The sequence below is a fragment of the Petromyzon marinus genome, chromosome 12, assembly GCF_048934315.1.
Source record: "Petromyzon marinus isolate PM22_M1 ecotype Great Lakes invasive population chromosome 12, UKy_Petmar_22M1.pri1.0, whole genome shotgun sequence".
Classification (NCBI taxonomy): Eukaryota; Metazoa; Chordata; class Hyperoartia; order Petromyzontiformes; family Petromyzontidae; genus Petromyzon; species Petromyzon marinus.
The window spans coordinates 8,203,288-8,223,631 of record NC_133678.1 but is presented as its reverse complement, the minus strand read 5'-3'; the positions used below and the strand labels follow the sequence as shown (position 1 = coordinate 8,223,631).

Sequence of the window (20,344 nt, the reverse complement as noted above, 5' to 3'; positions counted from 1 at the left end):
ATTCGTTTTTTTTCTCAACAATGGTGAATTGAAAAATACCATACTGCCATTTGTAATGTTCAACAGTTACATTTGCGAGATGAAAATTAAGGAGATGGCTTTAATGTACGCAATGGTGGCTATTGTGAATGCGTGTCACAAAATTGAGCCACCATGCCTGTGCAGGCAGTACCACTAAACAAAACCAGGTTTTACATACAACTATTGAAATACTCGGGATTGTACTGGATTCCAATCTGGATCCAGTTAGGATCCAGCTGAATAGTAAACAAAATTTTGAAGCTGGATCTTTTTTTATAAACACACTACAATGTTGGCCAGACTACAAGGCTATGATTTAGTTAAATATACCGGCTAGTGTAACCATAGTTACGTGATTAGGTGTGGGTGAAGTCTTACGCAGAATTTTAGACTATTAGCGATGTTTCATCTCTAAATATCTCCCATTTTCTTGGTGAGGAATGAAGGCTTTGGTGTAGTATTGGGCAAGTATTGACTTTTCATATCCCTACTTTATATATTTTGGATATGTCCTATTTTTTATTATAAATTAAATCTCCATTCTGATTACAGATCTTCCTATCTCTTAAGATCTTGATCCTAAATACATCTTTTTTATGGATATCTGAGATTCCATTATCACATCTTTTCTTAATACATACATTTGTCATCTGACCTAATTGAAATCTCATCCCATGTGGATGCATCTATCAGCATCAAATAATATCCTGCCTTTCCTTGATTCACTTTATTTCTGAATTATAGCTTATCTGAATACATCTCACACCATTCTTACGACCCTTAATCACACAGCTTCCATCTCTCCTTTGATTCTCGCATTTTATCTACATATGCTACATATGTCTGCAGTACGTCTCATCTACATCTGACTGGCTACTTACCACCACTCGCCAACATCTCTTGTGCGAGGACATCTCTTCTAAGTAGAGTACATCACATCTACCCTTCTGTTGTTATCACCACATTTTCCGTCTGAATTATATTGTCTCTCAATGAATAATACTGCTTTGACTCGGATCCACCTGGGTATATGCTGTCAGTAGGAATTTCGAAGTTCCATGTAATTCAGTCGAGCGTTGTTAGGACTTAAGTAAGAAATATACTTTTGAAATGTTTTTATTCATATACGTTGACACAGATTCATTGTACATGAGGCATATATTAATAGTTTAGATCTGCATTTGCACATTGACATTTACAAGGAACACTTCAGAAATGTTGATATTACAACGTATGGTCATAAGAATAGCTACAGATACTGATAATGCACTCCCCTCATTGTACCTCACTGGACCATATTGGACATTTGCAATAGCATCACAGCAAATGTACCCCAACAAATCCCCTTTAGTGTTTGCAATATTTACACAAGTTCTTTAAACCCCTTTTTATGGGGGGGGGGGGGGGGGGGAAATCCCAATTGTCTTTCTGCTACAATGGTAATTGGACCCACTGAAAGGTTTAAGAAAGTAAAGGTACAGCCCTGCTCATGCCACTGCTGGTAGAAGGGCCTCCAGGAGAGGACCTCACGAGTCCCTCTCAAGGGTATTGGATGTTACCCTTCTGCACTGGCCAGACGTCTTAAAAGACATGGGAATACACGCACACTTGACCTCCACGACATGAGCCCCACCAATCGATTTTGTGGCTCGACCACCATGCTGCGGTAAGCGTTTTTAATACTCAATGCTGTTCACAAGAGCAGCCAGTCATCCCATTTCAAAACCCGGTCATAAGCAGCGGCCGGCACAGATTGCTGGCGTCAGCCAAGGGCTGTCTTGTACTTTGGCTCGCGCTTCCAAATGATGATCATGCCCTGCGCGTCGCTGGAGGCCAGCAGGCTTTCGTCGCAGTTGAAGCTGACATCGAGCACGGGCGCGCAGTGACCCTGCAGCTTGTTGACGACCGGCTTGCTGCTCCGCTCCACGTCGAAGAAGTACACGCACAGGTCCTCGCTGCCCGACACTGCCGGCCACATGTCCACAAGCATTCTGGGTTCTATCGATGTGTGTGTGTGTGATGTTGGTGGTTAAGTCCGTTTCCTTTAATTACCCAGGAGATTAAATGCACTCATTGAAAATGTGAAACATTGCCTATTTTACAAAGGCGACGATATGGATTGAAAACATTTTGAATACACAATATATATTGTAACCAAATCTAGACTAAATTCAACAAGATTTTTCTATGGGATAAGGCTATGTAAATGTGAATTTCACTCGAGTAGGGATGATTTGTTAAATCTCAGATTGTTGGATCCATTGCATCATGTAAAAATTGTATGTTTTCATGCTAATAAAAGCGTTGTCACATTGTCACCGAGACCAGTTGGTGGCAAGAGCAAATGTGAAATCATGGAAGCTATGTCACTTCCTGTGATGTCATACATATGGGCCCTATTTTTTCTATTCATCTGAAGATCGGTAACATCCCTAGAAGTAGGCTTGTAATGACTCGTCTATTAAAACTGACTTACACTCACAATTAGTTTTGTACCTCCGATTAAAGAAGTTCAACATACTTCACAATACATGGTGTAAGAATTTGTTATTTCAAATTTGATTCATATATACTTTTGCTACCAGATATTCTACATGCATCACACTGTAGAAAAAATAATTCTAAAATTTTCACCCAAAACTGTCGGTTCATATGGATCCATCACTCTGTCTATATGTAGGCAGATAATGTGTGAGCATCTACACAATCTCTTGGATAGGAACAAATACGTCATATTTCCATCCGGTGTGTTAAGGTGTGTTGTGTAATGAACTTTATGAAGCACACATGCAAATGGTATCATTCAATAATAGTGCACGCTATGGTGGTCAATCAAAAACATTTTTTTGTCTTGAAACGAGTAATTTTAGTATGATGACATTGCTTACCGACACAAGCTCCTTGGCGGAAAGACATGAGTGGGCAGAAGATGCTGTGAATGTGGTGTGTTTTCTGCTGGATGGGGAAGGTTTTCTTCAGCTGTAGTGCTCCTTCATTATCCAGGACCCTGCAGAATTCCATTACAATGTGTCAGATATTATGCTGCCAATTTGTGACAAGTTATTTATTAAAGCAGACTGTATATATCCTTCACGTTTGGTAACAATGCACCCTTTGGTAGACAGCTTTTGATAGGTGTGCAATAGTATTACTAATAGCATTAACGAAGTATTTTTGTCATAAGTGGAAAACTAAATGCCAGATCCCAAGAGTTACAACACAAGCAGAGACATTGGGAAGCAGAACCTTCTTCCAAAGATACATTTGCCAACTAAAAATGCAATCCGTGTAAATGAATAACACTAGCAAGACTTTTTGGATAGCTGACTTTATAAAAAATATTAACTCACTTTATAGACTTGTGGTTAGAAGTGCTCAGTCAAGCATCGATGCACCTAATTTATAAACTACCTTTAGACATTAAGACAAGTTAATTAAATTACCATGTTGAATATATGAATATCTAGTTGTATGTATAACAATACATATACAGCTAGAAAGGATGCTAACCAGCAGCTGATGAGATTGTGGTATGTAGGCATGTAACACTCTTTGGTTCTTTCAGTAAAGTCACATAGGTAGAAGAAAAAAATAATAGATCACGAAGTTTCGATCGCCACACAGGCACCTGAAGACGATTGGTTGTGGCGATCGAAACGTCGTGAACTATTATTATTTTTTCGACCTACGTGACTTTACCGAAAGAACCAAAGAGTGTGGATTCCTGCAATCACGAAAGCTTCAAATCAAGGCATGTAACATTTTAACAATTATCCTCAGGTTACATGCTTCAATATTACATCCAACGTTAATTTATAATGCACAATATTCTAACCAATTTTACCTTTTTTAGAAATAGATGCAAAAAATGTATTCTTAAATCGAATTGTTACACCAATTCGTGACACGTCATAGAATCAATGGGTAGGAGTCAGGGACATTCTTTACATGCCCAATAGTATTTTAGTATACATACACCATCCCTTACTTTCCCAAGGTCTTGTGAATAGCAGGGATATATTAAGTCCATAAATGATGTGCAGGATATTAAAACTACCTTCTGTAGATTCTGTTTTGAGAGCCTATTCAAACCACATTGTGCCAAGGCTGTTCTTGCATTTTCTACACGAGGTCAGAGCAACATGACCCCGAAAGCTCGCGTCTTCACAGCAACTTGCAAACAACATTTACCACCAATGCTGCTGGCGTACCGGTACAGAAGCAGCATGTTGACACAGGCGTTGACAAGCAGCGAGGGGTCACGTGCCTCGCGACTGATCCATGAGCGCGCCGATATGCTGGTGATGGCACTGCCTTCGTTCACCACCATACGCTTGGCCTTGGTGAGCCTGCCTGTTGGCACATTGCAGTGGTGTTCGCCACACATGATGCGCTCTGCGCGTCCAGAGCAACGAGTGTGTGCTTTTGAGTCACTCAACTACGAGGCTGCAGGAAAGTGAATGCACATTGACCGACAGGGCTTACACACCTGTGGTCATGTCGAAGAGAAAAGAGAAAATGCTGCCTCGCTCATCCCCAGCCCAGAGGATACGGCCAGGTGAGTCAAAGGACAATGCCAGCACACGCCCCGTCAGCTTGCTCGTTCCACCCTTCACCCGTTTGCCCGTCGAGATGTTCACCACATGCACGTTGTGCTTGCTATTCCCCACCTGCAAATGCGTAGAAGCATCCGGAGTCTAATTGGTTACAATTGGCTAACATTGCCACACCTGTCATGGCCTCCCAGATATGTCAGCAATATAAATTATGTACCGTCACTAACAGGAACTTTCAGTGCAATTATATTACATTATTATGCACGTAATGATTCATCCTCTAGCAATATGATAAACTGTCACGAGTTTTTCGTTATTACATGCCTCGTCTCATTGTACAATTCTGTTGACGCCGCTAGCCGAAAAGCAACAGCATATACAGTAACACCTTGATTTACGTCCTGCTTTAAGTACTTTCGCTACTCAACTTATTGACAGCCAATCCCATTTTACATACCGTGTACCTCGCCATAACGCACTCGAGATATACGAACTTAACCATTAAGCCCAAAAATTTTGTTACGTTACATGGCGAACATGCAGGTGGCAGACGTCTTGAAGCGCCCAAGCGTTAGTGTCCCTGACTAGCTATAGTCCCCTTCATGTGTACTCTATTAATATTTTTGCCCCACATACCATGTGTAATTAACCCAAAAAAACCTATATTATAGGGGGAAATGCTTTGATTCAAGTACTTTCGGTTAACGTTCTGGTTTTCAGGAATGCATATTTTGCGGGGTATGCCTGTATATCACAAATAAAAGCATAAGCATCACTTTTAATTGAATATTTGATGCATTATTACATGCCTATTCTGAACATGACTGAGTGGTAGCACTTTGCCACTTGTTCCATAGGATTGTGGCTCAAGCCCAGCAGCCATCCAAGTTAATGCTACGGTGTATTCACCAAGGAAGTATTCCCAGTCTGCTTCACAGCGGATGATAAAGATCCATGACGTTATTTGAAAAAGAGTAGGCCATGTGTGCCGGCTTCACAGTCTACATTTGTCAGGTTTTAAAAATGACTTGCAGATTAATAATTATAGCAACATGTCCCCCTTGTGTGAATCTAGTGGATTATAAGCATCTACGCAGCAGCAGTGGCATGTGACATCCTTGCATTCTAAGAAAGGCGAGAATACTACACCGACTCATGATATTATTTGACTTGATCGACTGGCAACACAACACACGATCGCGACACCGTGACGCAAAACACGAGCCGTGCAACGTCCCGGGCCCCAACGCACCACAATGAGGTTGTTGTTCATCGGCTGGAAGGTGCAGCACAGAAGCTCGGAGCCATCCGGGTCGGGCACCTGGCGCAGGCAGCGCCCATCTGCCGTGTCCCAGAGCCGCAGGGCGCCGTCGAGAGACGTGGACACCATCAGGTCGTTGGAGAGTGACCACGCGAAGTCGGTGACGGCGCGCGTGTGCCCGCGCAGCGCACACACCATGGCCGGCGCGGGCACCAGCACGCACACGGACACCGTGCCGTCCAGCGAGCACGCTGCAAAACGCGTCTTGTCGTCATTCGCAAACTGTACCTTGGGCACTGTTGGGGAAGCAGACGTGTTAGGTGGGCTAGGTATACACAGTCAGCTCTTGATTATCCACGGGTAATGGGGGGAGTGATGTCCCAGATAAAAACAAAACACAGATCGTGCCAAACCTATGAAAATCCCGCGACTGTTTGCCTAAGTAGAATGTGGAACTATTCTGTTATAATTGCTGGTTAAAGTAATCGTTTACTAAGTCAGGTGTAAGGAGCTGCTAATAGAAACAGTGTCAAAATGAGCATGGAACACCATATTTTGGATTTATTTTACCTTGCACAAACATAGTTAATCCGCAACAGAGACAATCCGCGCATGGATAGCGGAGCGTTAATTGTACGAGTCCGAGAGCATGTGCTTATAAGGATGACTAGAACCAGAAAATGTACTAATGAAGTTTCTCAAGGACAGTAAACGTTGACAAGTATATTCTTGTTGAACATGTTATTGTTGGTTAAATGTCGGGATCGAACCCACGACCTCCTGTATACCAGAAGAGGTAGTTAACATCTCATCACCGTGGCACTCAACACTGCTATGTTTAGTCAGATCCTTTAATAAGTGCTTTGCATGTGTGAGGAAATTGGGAGTACCCGGAGAAACTCTAGAATTAGGGGATAACACCAACTTGGAGAGTTTTACAAATCTCTTAAGTCACAATCCATTGCTTCCAACGTGCTGATTACAGGCTTGATCCACCACACACAGCTAAATTAGCCCCAGCTGAAATCTAACGGTAGATGTCACACAAGCCATGGGTCTGATGGTCTCACCAGCATCAGTGTGCTGATCGAAGACGTGAAACATTCCCGCAAAAGCGTAGTTTTCTTCCAAGGAGGTGTCACCAGCCATGGCTCTGCTTGCCTCTGCCACAGATGTTGGCACCACACCCACAGTGCTCCTGGAATACCCAAACAATGCAGTGTTCTGTTAGACAGAGGGCTGCACAAGCACCCGAGAAGTGCAATTCCCTGCCCAAATAAATATTGAGGCACTACTCATCCTGTTTACAGCCCTACCAGCCATGAAAATGGCACACATTGCTATAGTGGAAGTCAGTCTACCCATAGGACAACCACTGTTGGCTTCCCCACAAAGTAACATTCATTTTATCGACCACAGAGAAAAGGTGAGCTGAGTCGGCCTCCAACCAGCCATCACTACTGTTGTATTGATATAAATCACTTCCAATTCATTCTTTTAGTGTAAAACTACACATTTCATGTCAAACAAACAGGAGCTTTTGAACCCGTTTCAAACATTCTACAACTTAATGACCTACAAATAAGGCAATGACACTGCACATACGGACCAAAACCCTTAACGACTCCCAATGTTTGAGGACACTACTATGGAGTACACTGTGCTTGTTACAGATGACTGCCATCTAAAGTGGCTTCTTGAAAGTCTGAAGGAACACTTTTACAAGCAGAAATGTGTGAGCAGCGTGCGCTTGCCTGTCTTCAATGGCGCGGTTGAGCTGGGCTTGGTATTGGTAGGAGCTGCGGCTCATTGAGCGTCTGTGCCCACGTGAGCCCTGGCCACGCTGGTCGTATGAGCCATCTTCAAAGTCCTGTCACACATGACAGGCACACAGTTAACGGGCTGATCACTGGATCGTCGTAACATTCTGTATTTTCCCAATTTGTCAGCATCATACAAGAGAGTCCTTAAGACAAAATAGTCCCTGGTGAAGGTTTTTTTTTTTTCACAATCTCTTCAGCAGGCCATTGTCTGCCCTGCCCAGCACGGATTTCTGTGAATGGATTATTTGTCTCGTGACATAATACCAACAGCACAATTTGAATATATTGTGGTTAAAGGAGCAAAAAGTGCACAACCCAACAAAAAACCTTGAGCGATGTTTCTGCAACATCACCCCCATGCACATTCCAACGTCAATCGACTAACACTATACCAATGCAATATTGTACCTGCCTGCAACTTTTCTTTTAATTAACAAAGTTTCAAACTCGTTCCAGCATGGGACACATCCTAGTTACGATACGTCCTCACTTAACGCGTGTTCGCTACAACACGGTCCTTGTATATGGGAACACTTTTCGCACAATGAAAAACGTGTCTGTTCTAATGTGGTTTCTGGGCGGTGGACGACAAACTACTTTCTTGAGCTGTGTGACTGAGCGGTATGGGAACTGGGTATGTGCAGAATGATAAAGTTTGCGTCGGTGTACCCTTATCTTAGTTCTTTGTTCCGCCATGGGATGATTGCAGGCAGATTTGAGTGAAAATTGTATTCAAATTTGCATTGATATTTGTCTTTATGCCCTGTAATATATATACAGTAATTCCTCACTGAACACGGCACTTTTCGGGAACGCACCTACCGCATTAAACGAGAAATTACTGTACGTACCTGCAAGAGTTATTTTATAATGGTTGCTCCTTTCTTTAAGCCCTATTTCAAAAGTATCATCTGATGTACGTATGTTGAACTTATTTTCGCACCGTACTTAGCAACCGTGCTAATCAGAGGTACTAATCGGAGGTGATGCACAGTGACACATCAACATCCTGACTCCACTCATGCACTAAATAATTTCTTACATCTTGTACAAGTTATTTTAAATGTATGTAATGATAAACATAATATTGAAGTTGTCTGTATAGTAAATATATATTTTTTATCTTAATTCAATGGCTTTTTGTAGTATACTCTAAAGCACTCAAGCCACTACTTGATATTACAAAAGGACTTTCCCAGCTACTTACAGGTCGTCAAGATACATTTCAAGAGCAGCTACAAAATCCCATTTCCCCGCTCATTTGAACATTCAGGTTCATACATACTTTACATGACTAGCTCTTATTTTATTCCATGTCTGTATAAATCAGTGTGCATCATTGCAAAATTACTTGTATAGTCTTAAATAATTGTATTTTAATGTGGCCATATAAATGTAATACACAAGCAAGTGTGCGAATTCCAAATATTATATGAAACGAATATTTGTTTCTATAATGCTAAGGGACCTGGATATACAAGACTCGCTAAGCCATGAAAACATAAGTTGTCGGAAAAAAGCATCTAAAGGTGGCAAAATACGTTTCAGCGCTGGCTATTTCACACAAATCTCTTAAGAACTGCAGAAGTGGATAGCTTAGAAAAATGCACACCCCACATACATTCCGAGACACATGACCCTTTGACAGCAATGTATATTTTTACAAGAATAATGCCCATATTGATGAGGCTTCACCCTCTGGAAATACATGACCTTTAGAATAAGTCTGGTATTTCTTTGTTTGGAACGGAAAGAAGCTTTACGAACAAATGCAACTCAAAGAGGAACAATTTGCGCTCAGGAAGATCGCAATGGAACTACACGTATTAAACTTTCTGTTCTTCTTCACGCACAATCGGCAGATCTCACGTGTTTCACAAGAGACCACAACTACAGAGAGCCCTTGCACCGTGGTGGGGGGGGGGGGGGGGGTGGGGGGCAACCGTGCCTCCATTCGGTCGAGCGTCGTGCGGCTGCTGCGGATGCTGTTGCTGTACGCGCGGAAGCTGCTCTGCTCCGAGAGTGGTCCGTAGCGCTGCGACAGCATCTGACACCGCAGGCGCAGGTACTGCTTGCGGACCGATGGGTCGTGCCCAGCCTTGGCGTTCTCCCGCAGCAGCTGGCTCCGTCGCCGGATGTACTGCGTGCGGAACTGCGGGTTGTTTGGCGTGCGGTAAGCATTGTACCTTCAAAGACAAGCGTGCCATACGTTACGAAACGTGGATTTGTTTGCAAGCGTGTGTGGTGGTCCTGTGACATTTTGGGCATTCGTCGCCAATGGCCCCATCCCCTAATTAGATCTCGGAAGCTAAAAATAGTGCAGGGATGGGCGACCACTATGCAAAATATTAAATAATGACGAGCGTCGTTGTGGAGAATAGAAACGAAATAGAGAAGCAGGAAACTATGGTGGCAACCCAGCCTGCACCACCCAGGCCACAACCTGCTTAGCTTCATATATCTGACGTGATTAAGGTCTGAAATTCGAAATGTATTTTATTTACACTTCAGTTGCAAACATATGGTAAGACGCAATAGGGGATTCCCAAGAAATACTTTGGACCCACCCCAATATTCCTACTCCGACCACCGACACATTACTGTGGCACCTTTGAGCAATTACCAACAGCGCACCTGGCATCCACTGCAAGCACTTGCTGCCAAACGGAAGCCATGGTGAAGTTTGTTCAGCCCAGAGACCTGAATATAAACAACGCAGACAACATGAACACGGTTAACAACAGCATTCACAGGTCTGTCAATTCTGAACTCTGCCCCCCCCCCCCCATATTGCGTTATGTCCCCCCTATAGCAGCTACATCTGTACCTGGCACAGACCAGCGTGGCGAGGTATGGTCAGTGAACCACATCAGCGGCAATGCGCGGTGGGTCACCCTCATCCAGCAGTGGATCGATGACAGCGCTGTTAATGTACGGCCATAATAGAGGTTTTTTTTGGGGGGGTTAGATCGCGTAAATGTGTCGTTAAAACCCGCCACCACCCGACACGGCCAACTAGTAAGGGTTGTCACGTAAACAGAACGTGGCCAATTCGTCACTAGTACAGCAACACCGGTTGTGTGTTGGAGAGCCAAGCCACAACATTTACAATCAGAGCACGACGTTTCGCCAGTAATTACAACCAGCTTAATCAGGCGACGGCCAGATTTGCGGAGGAGTCTTACCTGTTTACGTGACGACCCTTACTAGTTGGCTGTGTCGGGGTGGTGGCGGGTTTTAACGACACAACATTTATATATTTACGCGATCTAACCCGAAAAAACCTCTATTATTGATGATATCGGTCGCGAAAGTCCAAGAGTTAAAGTAAACATACGGCCACAGAGGCGCTCGAAACCCAAGAAACCTTCCTGCTTGAAGCCTGAGAAACCCAAGCAAGCCGACATCGCACAATAACAACCGCATCGATTGCGGCATTCACTCTTAATTCGTTTCTTCGTCTTTTAATATTTCTTCGCGCAAATGGCTTGACAGCTGCTCAAAACGCGTGCTAGGTTGTTGAACCAAAAATAAAAAACAACAACAACAAAAAACCCGGACCGCCTCAGGCCCACCTTGGACAGTGCCGTTTGTTAACCTTGCCTTTGTTTTTAAATTTTGATTTAAAGCTTTCGTGACTGCAGTAATTCATATTCTTAGTTTTTTCGGTAAAGTCACGTTGAAGAGAAACAACAAAATAACAAAATATATATAAAACAATAAAAAATTCTCACGAACGGCGGTGTTTGATTTAAAACGACTGCGGTGTTAGGGTTTGGTTTGTGCTTACCGCCGCTTAGCGCTCGGGTGGGGGCCTTGGTCCGAGTGTCGCGTCTGCTTTGTGAAGAGCAGGCGAGGTGTACGTCGCCGAGAGGTGAACGACGCCGAGAGGTGAACGACGCGAGGTGAACGACACCCGCGGTTGACTTTACCGCGATTAGGCAACGGCCCGCTTCGAGAAGGCCCAACCCGGTGAGGCGACGTCACTGGTGACACGTGGTCAAAGTGAAGCCAATAAGGCACGGGTTTACCCACAGGAATCAATAGTGTACCCAATAAGCACGAGTTTACCCACATAGGATTAATGCAGAGTGTACCCAATAAAGCACGAGTTTACCCACATAGGATTAATGCAGAGTGTACCCAATAAGGCACGAGTTTACCCACATAGGATGAATGCAGAGTGTACCCAATAAGGCACGAGTTTACCCACATAGGATCAATGCAGAGTGTGCCCAATAAGGCATGAGTTTACCCACATAGGATTAATGCAGAGTGTACCCAATAAGCATGAGTTTACCCACATAGGATTAATGCAGAGTGTACCCAATAAGACACGAGTTTACCCACATAGGATTAATGCAGAGTGTGCCCAATAAGGCACGAGTTTACCCACATAGGATAAATGCAGAGTGTAGCCAATAAGGCATGAGTTTACCCACAGGATAAATGCAGAGTGTACCAAATAAGGCACGAGTTTACCCACATAGGATTAATGCAGAGTGTAGCCAATAAGGCATGAGTTTACCCACATAGGATTAATGCAGAGTGTACCCAATAAGCATGAGTTTACTCACATAGGATTAATGCAGTGTACCCAATAAGCATGAGTTTACCCACATGATTAATGCAGAGTGTACCCAAAAAGCATGAGTTTACCCACATAGGATTAATGCAGAGTGTACCCAATAAGGCACGAGTTTAGCCACGTAGGATTAATGCAGTGTGCCCAATGAGGCACGAGTTTACCCACATAATTAATGCAGAGTGTGCCCAATAAGGCACGAGTTTACCCACATCGGAATCAATAGTGTACCCAATAAGCATAAGTTTACCTACAGAATTAATGCAGAGTGTACCTAATAAGCATGAGTTTACCCACGTAGGATTAATGCAGAGTGTACCCAATAAGGCACGAGTTTTCCCACGTAGGATTAATGCAGAGTGTACCCAATAAGCATGAGTTTACCCACAGGATGAATGCAGAGTGTACCCAATAAGGCATGAGTTTACCCACATAGGATTAATGCAGAGTGTACCCAATAAGGCACGAGTTTACCCACATAGGATTAATGCAGAGTGTACCCAATAAACATGAGTTTACCCACATAGGATTAATGCAGAATGTAACCAATAAACATGAGTTTACTCACATAGGATTAATGCAGAGTCTACCCAATAAGGCACGAGTTTACCCACATAGGATTAATGCAGAGTGTACCCAATAAGGCACGAGTTTACCCACATAGGATTAATGCAGAGTGTACCCAATAAGGCACGAGTTTAGCCACATAGGATTAATGCAGAGTGTACCCAATAAGCATGAGTTTACCCACATAGGATTAATGCAGAGTGTGCCCAATAAGGCACGAGGCGATTCGAGAGTTTAGGGAAAGCGGCGTTTTTTTACCTACACAAATATATAAATAATAAGGCGTCTATACAGAATGTAAATTGCTTTAAAATAGCGAATTAATTGATGCCGATTTTGATAGAGGCATGCATTGTCACCGGATCTGAGTAAGTGTGCAAAATTTGGAATTGATTGGACAACAGGAAGTAGACTAAATGTTTGGTTCTATTCGGTAAAGTCACGTAACAAACAACAAAAAATAAATAAATTCACGACGTTTCGGCCACAACACAAGTGGCCTTCATCAGGTGAAGGGACCGTGCTGTCATGAGGACAGCGTTGGAGTGAAAACAGCCAAGCCCAGGTCGCGTCCTTTAAGCTGTGTGGGAGGAAGCAAAGCGCTTGACAAAGGAATGAGTATAGAAATGAGCACGATGTACGTAGGAGGTGTATGGGCCATGATGGACCAGGAGCGGGTGGGGACCATACCGGACCAGCAGCGTTATGGTCCCCACCCGCTCCTGGTCCATCAATTAAGCAACCATTGGAAAGATGTTCTGAATCAAACCAAACATTAAGCTAATTTTCAATGGTACAGTATATTTTTTAAGCAGTGGTATCCCAAACTTTCGCAGCTGCTTAAATTCCCTTTTCACACCATCAATATGTGGGCTCCCCCCTCTCCCCCTCGCCTGTCTGCACATGCTCCCTAGTACATCATCCTTCATTCTAAGTCCGCCAATGAAATGCTAACTTTTATGTTAATTCCTTTGTCAGGGCGCTCTGCTTCCTCTTACACAGCTTAGTGGTCGCGGTCTGAGCTTGACTGTGTGTACTGTCCTCTGGACAGTCTTGTCCCCTTCACTCACTCTACTCACTCCACTTACTCACTCCACTCACTCCACTCAGTCCACTCACTCACTCCACTCACTCCACTCAGTCCACTCACTCACTCCACTCAGTCCACTCACTCACTCCACTCACTCACTCCACTCACTCACTCCACTCACTCACTCCACTCACTCACTCAACTCACTCACTCCACTCACTCACTCCACTCACTCCACTCACTCACTCCACTCACTCACTCCACTCACTCACTCCACCCACTCACTCACTCCACTCACTCACTCTACTCACTCACTCCACTCACTCACTCACTCCACTCACTCACTCACTCCACTCACTCACTCCACTCACTCACTCCACTCACTCTACTCCCCCCCCCTGCTGCTGGTCCGTTATGGTCCCCACCCGCTCCTGGTCCATCATGGCCCATACACCTCCTACGTACATCGTGCTCATTTCTATACTCATTCCTTTGTCAAGCGCTTTGCTTCCTCCCACACAGCTTAAAGGACGCGATCTGGGCTTGGCTGTTTTCACTCCAACGCTGTCCTCATGACAGCACGGTCCCTTCACCTGATGAAGGCCACTTGTGTTGTGGCCGAAACGTTGTGAATTTTATTTTTTATTTTTTGTTGTTTGTTATGTGACTTTACCGAATAGAACCAAAGAGTATGGATCCTTGCAGTCACAAAAGCTTTAAATCTAGAATAGACTAAATGTTGATTACAAGATTTGACCACGACAAACATCCGCGTCAAGTTAAGTAAAACCGTTGAAAAAGCCGCTTTGGAAACACACACAAACTCTGCGTGACGCGAATTTTAGCATCGAAACGGAGTGGACCAACCCAATGGCATTCAAACAGCGTGCCCAAAACTCACACCCGATCAGCAATCCCTATCACCACACTGGCAGGGCTTCACATCACACCAGCTCATCAGCGACCCCCGATCACCGGACTGAACACCAAAACCACGGACGATAGAATATGGCACTGCCCGAAATGTGCATTTTAAGGCAGTGTATCAGCGATTCACCAACACTCAGTTCAATAGAGTGGAACAAAATCTCTCAAATGTGCTCTTCATTTGGGAGAAATATCGCTGGTAAATATTCACTATTTTTATTTCATTTTGTCAGAAAATGGCATTTTTTTTAATGAAGCAAGCGACAGTGATCAAGATGTTGACAATGTTCTGAAAAGTGGATTATACAATTATCGTGGCTTTTATACTGTACGAAATATCGTCAGTTCACCACATTGCGGCAACGCTTTTACTGAGTGACTGAAGACAGACCCTATATTAAAAAAAACCTTGACATACACACCCAATAAGCGTACTGGACCCAATAAAATGCATTATTAGTGGTGTAGAGTACTGTACTGTTTTAGGATGTATCGAGAGATGTAGGCAGTGTGCAAATGTGAAGCATTGGCACACCATGGAATGGAAGTTCATTTACAGTATGGACATTTTCGTGAGAAACCTCTCGTCTGCAAAACGTCGTTTTCCGGACGCTGTTAATACGCTGTGTATGATTAAGGCATGCAATGTGGTTTTTGGTTTGACTTAACACCCCCTTCCCGTTGAAAGCAGAGCATTTTGGGCTATGTAACCAGACTTAGTGGCTATGAGTAAGGCTACTCTCCCCAAGCCTTGACGCCAGATGGCATTGACAACGCTACCCTATTCCACACAACAATGTGAAAACGAAACGCTATTTTTGGATCCCCTCGTCAGTGACATGGGCAGAACTGTCGCGTTGCTCGCAGTCACCCTAGCGACTCAGCAATCTGTTGGCTACGGGACAAAAATTAACTCGGCCCTTTCGTCCAGTGCACCACGCAACGCGCAGTAAATCTTGCAGCAAACTAACACCAGCCACGAATGAAGGCTCTGTCAAATAACAAATTGCATTAACGGCGTTTGTTAACCGCGAACACGATTGTGACAAAGTACAAGATAATTAACGGCTGCATTAAATATTAATTGTTATTTTAAAAAAATCAGAATGTTAGAAATAATTTGCATAAATGTGATCATTCCTTGAGTGGTCTTAGTTTCACAGAACGTGAGTAATAAAAATGTTTAGGAGCTTAACTCTAAATTGTCACGGCAACATGAACGAACTCTTGCTTTCTAGATAATAAAACAAACCACTATTGGGCTTATAATCAATATTTGCCATCAATATAAACACGTGGAAATAGACTACTGTACACGCCATATTCACGGATACATTTCTCAATCAATGTTTTTTTTCGTAACGCTGACGTCGCATGTCCTGCAATTTGATCTCACAAACACTTGCGCATTCTTACGAATGACATTTTCACGTAACGACATGGGAAATTAAGTACTGTCCCTTCAGGGAGTCTGGTAACCCGAAGCATGTCTTTATTTTTGTTGCACACCACTGCACAACATCAGCTCAGTAACAGCAGGACAATATGAAGTGACGACGATGGATGTTCTTTCGCTAAAAATACAATTTCCGAAACACCATTATGGACTCTTCCGACTGAAATTACACACTGGATATAGGACTATTATCTTTTGTTATTTATATTTACCATGTAGTGTGCATTGGCAGGGAGTATAGTCCAAACTTCAGGAAATTTACTGTAAATGTCCACTAATACGAATATACGCCCACCTGCTGCATGGAGGACAGTATTAGAAAGAACGCCATTTCCACAGGACAATGCCATAGGGCTTATTAAATGCTTGCTTGACTCTAAGGCACATGGCATTATTAAATAAATAGGCGTACTTTACCTTTGCTATGTGTGGCTTACATATCCATTTCGAAAGTGTAACAAAATTGTCGAACCATTTACTGTTGTCAATATATAAATGGTAAATTGACTTGTTATTTTAATGTTTCAATAGAGTAAGATGTTGTATTCTGAGATTCTTCCATAATTTTATTTAAAATTTTATTGTAATTTAGTGACACTGAATACTGATGAGAATGGGTTTTTGCCAAACAGCTCAAGTCTGATATTTCATGATGCTATCCTGGGTTAAAAAAATGATTGTGATTAGATTTTTGCAATTATTGCTAAAATTACGTCCGTACAAAGGATCATATGTTATTTTACATTTGATGTTGTTCTTTCTCCTTGTGACCATGTAAAACAAGCAAATTACATTTCACAAACTCGTGAAAAAATATATATTCCACACTGGCTCTTGCCATTTATCATGCCACACACCTGGCATTATAGCCAGAGAAAATGATTGGGGCTGCTGTGTTTTAAACATTTATGAGGGTCAGCACATTCAGGAAGCTACTGAAGATGTCAGGGGTTCATGGGAGGGCAAACCCCGGAGCTGTTCGTTGTTAATGCACGGTGAGAGGATCATGGACACATTCAGGGGCGGTCCTAGACGAGGCCAGTAACTGGCACCACAGGCGAACCACGCACAATCTAGAAAACATTCTCAGAAATGTTAGCGAAATGAATGATAATTCATGTTCTCGCACGGGAATTGAAATAATGACATCTTCGTTCAATTATTTGGATTTTTTTGTCAAATTTGGCGCCCAGCTAAACTTGACCTCCTAGTTCGCCTACATGAACAGGCCGTCCCTGTGAATGTTAGACGCTTAATTTTTTTGTAGCAAAGCATAAAGTAGAAGCATACTACAATGTTTGCATTTCCAGCTCTGCACAAACACTATCAAGCACGTGCGTAGGTACCGTTCACTGCATGAAGAAGAGTGTGTAGATCAGGCGCGTTGGTTTCTAACACATACATTACTTCGGATAAACTCGCTGTAGGCTCTTGACTCGTTTTCAGGAGTTGTCCTGCCAGGTTTTTTTTGCAGTAGTCTCACGATTGCTACGTACAGTAGAGTGTTTTCCAATTTTGCAATTTGCGGCAACAATTTTTGTTTTATATATATTTGGAAAATGAGGATTGTGACGATGGCAATCGATGTTGTACTCTTGATAGTGACATCGCATGATCTTTAACAGAAGATGACGCGTAGGTTACGGCTAATGCACCCACTCTATCAATGATATATCTTACGCAATGATTGTGTACTTTCACATAATCGACAGATATTCAATATCTATGTGTAAATTGTATGCTTAAGTAACTTTATGGTGATTAAATAATGTGCAGCCCTTTTTATGAATCCGTTGCTGAATGTAGAACCTCTCAGGCAATAGTGTTGATCAACGTGGGTTGGTGACCAGCTTCAGATATCAATCGCAGCTGATGTTATTTTTGTCTGGGCATAGAAGCTTAATCGCTGGCTTGATAGTGCAGTGCACTAACCACCACACACAATTCCGTTGTGTGTTACAGTTTGTGCTGCACACACTCACTCTATAGCCGGGTTTTTACTGGTAGGAACGAAGTTGTAAACTGAGTGTACCAGCCTGCAATAGATTAATGTGTCCGTCCGTCCGTCCCCTTTCAATACTTTAACGAAGTGAAATCTCGTGCTGTTGGGTGTAAAATCAGCAATAGACAGCGCAGAGACTTGATATGTCTTATTGCACCCAACATTTGGAAGTCACATTATTTCATTTGCGAACTTCTACCAGCCCACCCTGCAGGGACCTGTTTTTGTATAGTAAAGGAAAAAGTTGCCCATTGCGGGTTTATCGAATGCGTGTTTCGGCTAAACACAGTTTATCAAACGAGATCTGTTTTCTGGAACACAGGCGTGAAATTTAGGGCATACGCGGTTTGCCACGGCTAAGCTTCTCACCTCCAAATGTTTTCAACTTTATTTCCCCAATGGCTGTATCTCCTTGTTTGATTTCCCTTCTAATGTTGCTCATCACTTTTCTTTGTGCAAAACCAGTGTAGCTATTCTATCTTCTATTGGACCTTTGAATATTTCTAAATAGATATATTACAAGAAAAATTAGGCATTTGTTTGTGAGAACTGAGACCATAGTATACATTTCCAGTGAGTAAAGAGTGTGTTTCATAGTCTCACAAAGGCTTAGCATAATGCTACGTAAAAATAAACACTACTCACCCACACCTAAAGCTATCAGCAAACACCAAAATAATAATCAAGCATGCAGCCAAGATGCATGTACGAACAATGCCACATATACTGTATGTTGAATTTCTTTCCCACTATACGTAGCCAACCGTGCTAATCGGAGGTATTAATATATTAATGGTCTATGAAAGGAAGTTTCCATAGTGTAGTGGTCAGTCAGCACACTGGATTAGCATTCCAGGGAGAACTTATTTATTCTGATTTCTGTTCGTCTAGCAGTATCAATTAGTATGCTATAGTCTCACACGTGGTAGGGCAAAGTGTGGGGACTCCCACCTCTTCCAAAAGATTTGACTAGTGTGGAAGAGTAGGCAAAATGCCCTCTCGCTCTCTAGAAATCCTTTCTCGTGGAGGCCGTTTCGCCGACAGTGACGTGAACAATGTCGGGTATGCATCTTCACCTGCATAAAAATACATTTGTATTACATGTTTATATTTAGCACTTCTTTTAACACGTTATTTACATACCTTTTGAGCGTATATTTCCTATCGTTATTACAGTAACGCATTGTTTTTATACTGTGACACAGCTCTATGATTATGTTACATTGTGTTATGACATTTAAGTAACTTGAGTTTAAGCCCAAGTGAGGACAATTATGCTTTCAAGAATAGCATGTGCACATTTGTCATGGTTAAGGATGTTCAATGTGACGTGAAATTATCTTATCATTCGAGACATAATCAAATCAAGAAACGTGGCACACAATGAGTTATAAATGTTGCTACCTCAGGTAAATGTTTTCTCAAGGCAAGTGAACTTCATTAGAATAAAAATAAATGATTATTTTCCCAGGTAAGGACCACTTAGCTATATAGCTCTTTCAGAAGCGACCTGACCCACAAATGATAGCTTAACGAAGTGGTTTATCATATGGAAATGTATAGCAGCCAAATACTCTAAAACACACGTATATTAATGTGGAGGAAAAAAACGGAGGACCTGGAGAAAATCCATACGACCACAGGGAGAACATGCAAACTCCAAATATACAGCAGGCATCATGGTCAGAATCAAACCCACGACCCCCTGTATACCTAGCGAGGTAGTTAACATCACGTCACCATAGCATCTCCATTGTTGATACTTGCTGCTGAAGTTAACAGCTATTGAGGACAAACGATGATCGTCCTTGGCAGCCTTTACATAATGGTGCCTACTGTGGTTATGGTCGGCTACTTTGTACGTCTTGGTTTCCATGTAAGATGTGTCTCTGCAAGGATCCCTTTCTGACCAATATCAGTGAGGAAGAGTGGTAGCACATCGGTGTGCAGTGCTTAGCACACAGAGGCACGAACCTGGGTACCTCGGTTTCATATTCCTGGTCACGGTTAGCATCAGTGGCGAGTGTTCTTTGAACTTATCCTGGTTCGTACTCAAGGTTGTAAATGGTTACATCATTAGACCTCCTTTGCCAGTACCAAAATATAATAATAATAT

The 20,344-nt window shown here is 42.7% G+C and overlaps 1 protein-coding gene across 1 annotated transcript; it reads right to left on the bottom strand.

Moving 5' to 3' along the window:
* Positions 1-1,418: 1,418 nt before the first annotated feature.
* Positions 1,419-11,671, bottom strand: WDR13 (WD repeat domain 13). Its single transcript, XM_032952795.2, has 10 exons — positions 11,452-11,671; positions 10,296-10,361; positions 9,610-9,847; positions 7,593-7,708; positions 6,909-7,036; positions 5,830-6,134; positions 4,511-4,691; positions 4,233-4,374; positions 2,910-3,028; positions 1,419-1,986 (listed from the first exon to the last, which is right to left on the bottom strand). The coding sequence occupies exons 2-10, from the start codon at positions 10,334-10,336 to the stop codon at positions 1,784-1,786; spliced, it is 1,473 nt and encodes a 490-aa protein (XP_032808686.1). The 5' UTR covers positions 10,337-10,361; positions 11,452-11,671; the 3' UTR covers positions 1,419-1,783.
* Positions 11,672-20,344: the final 8,673 nt, after the last annotated feature.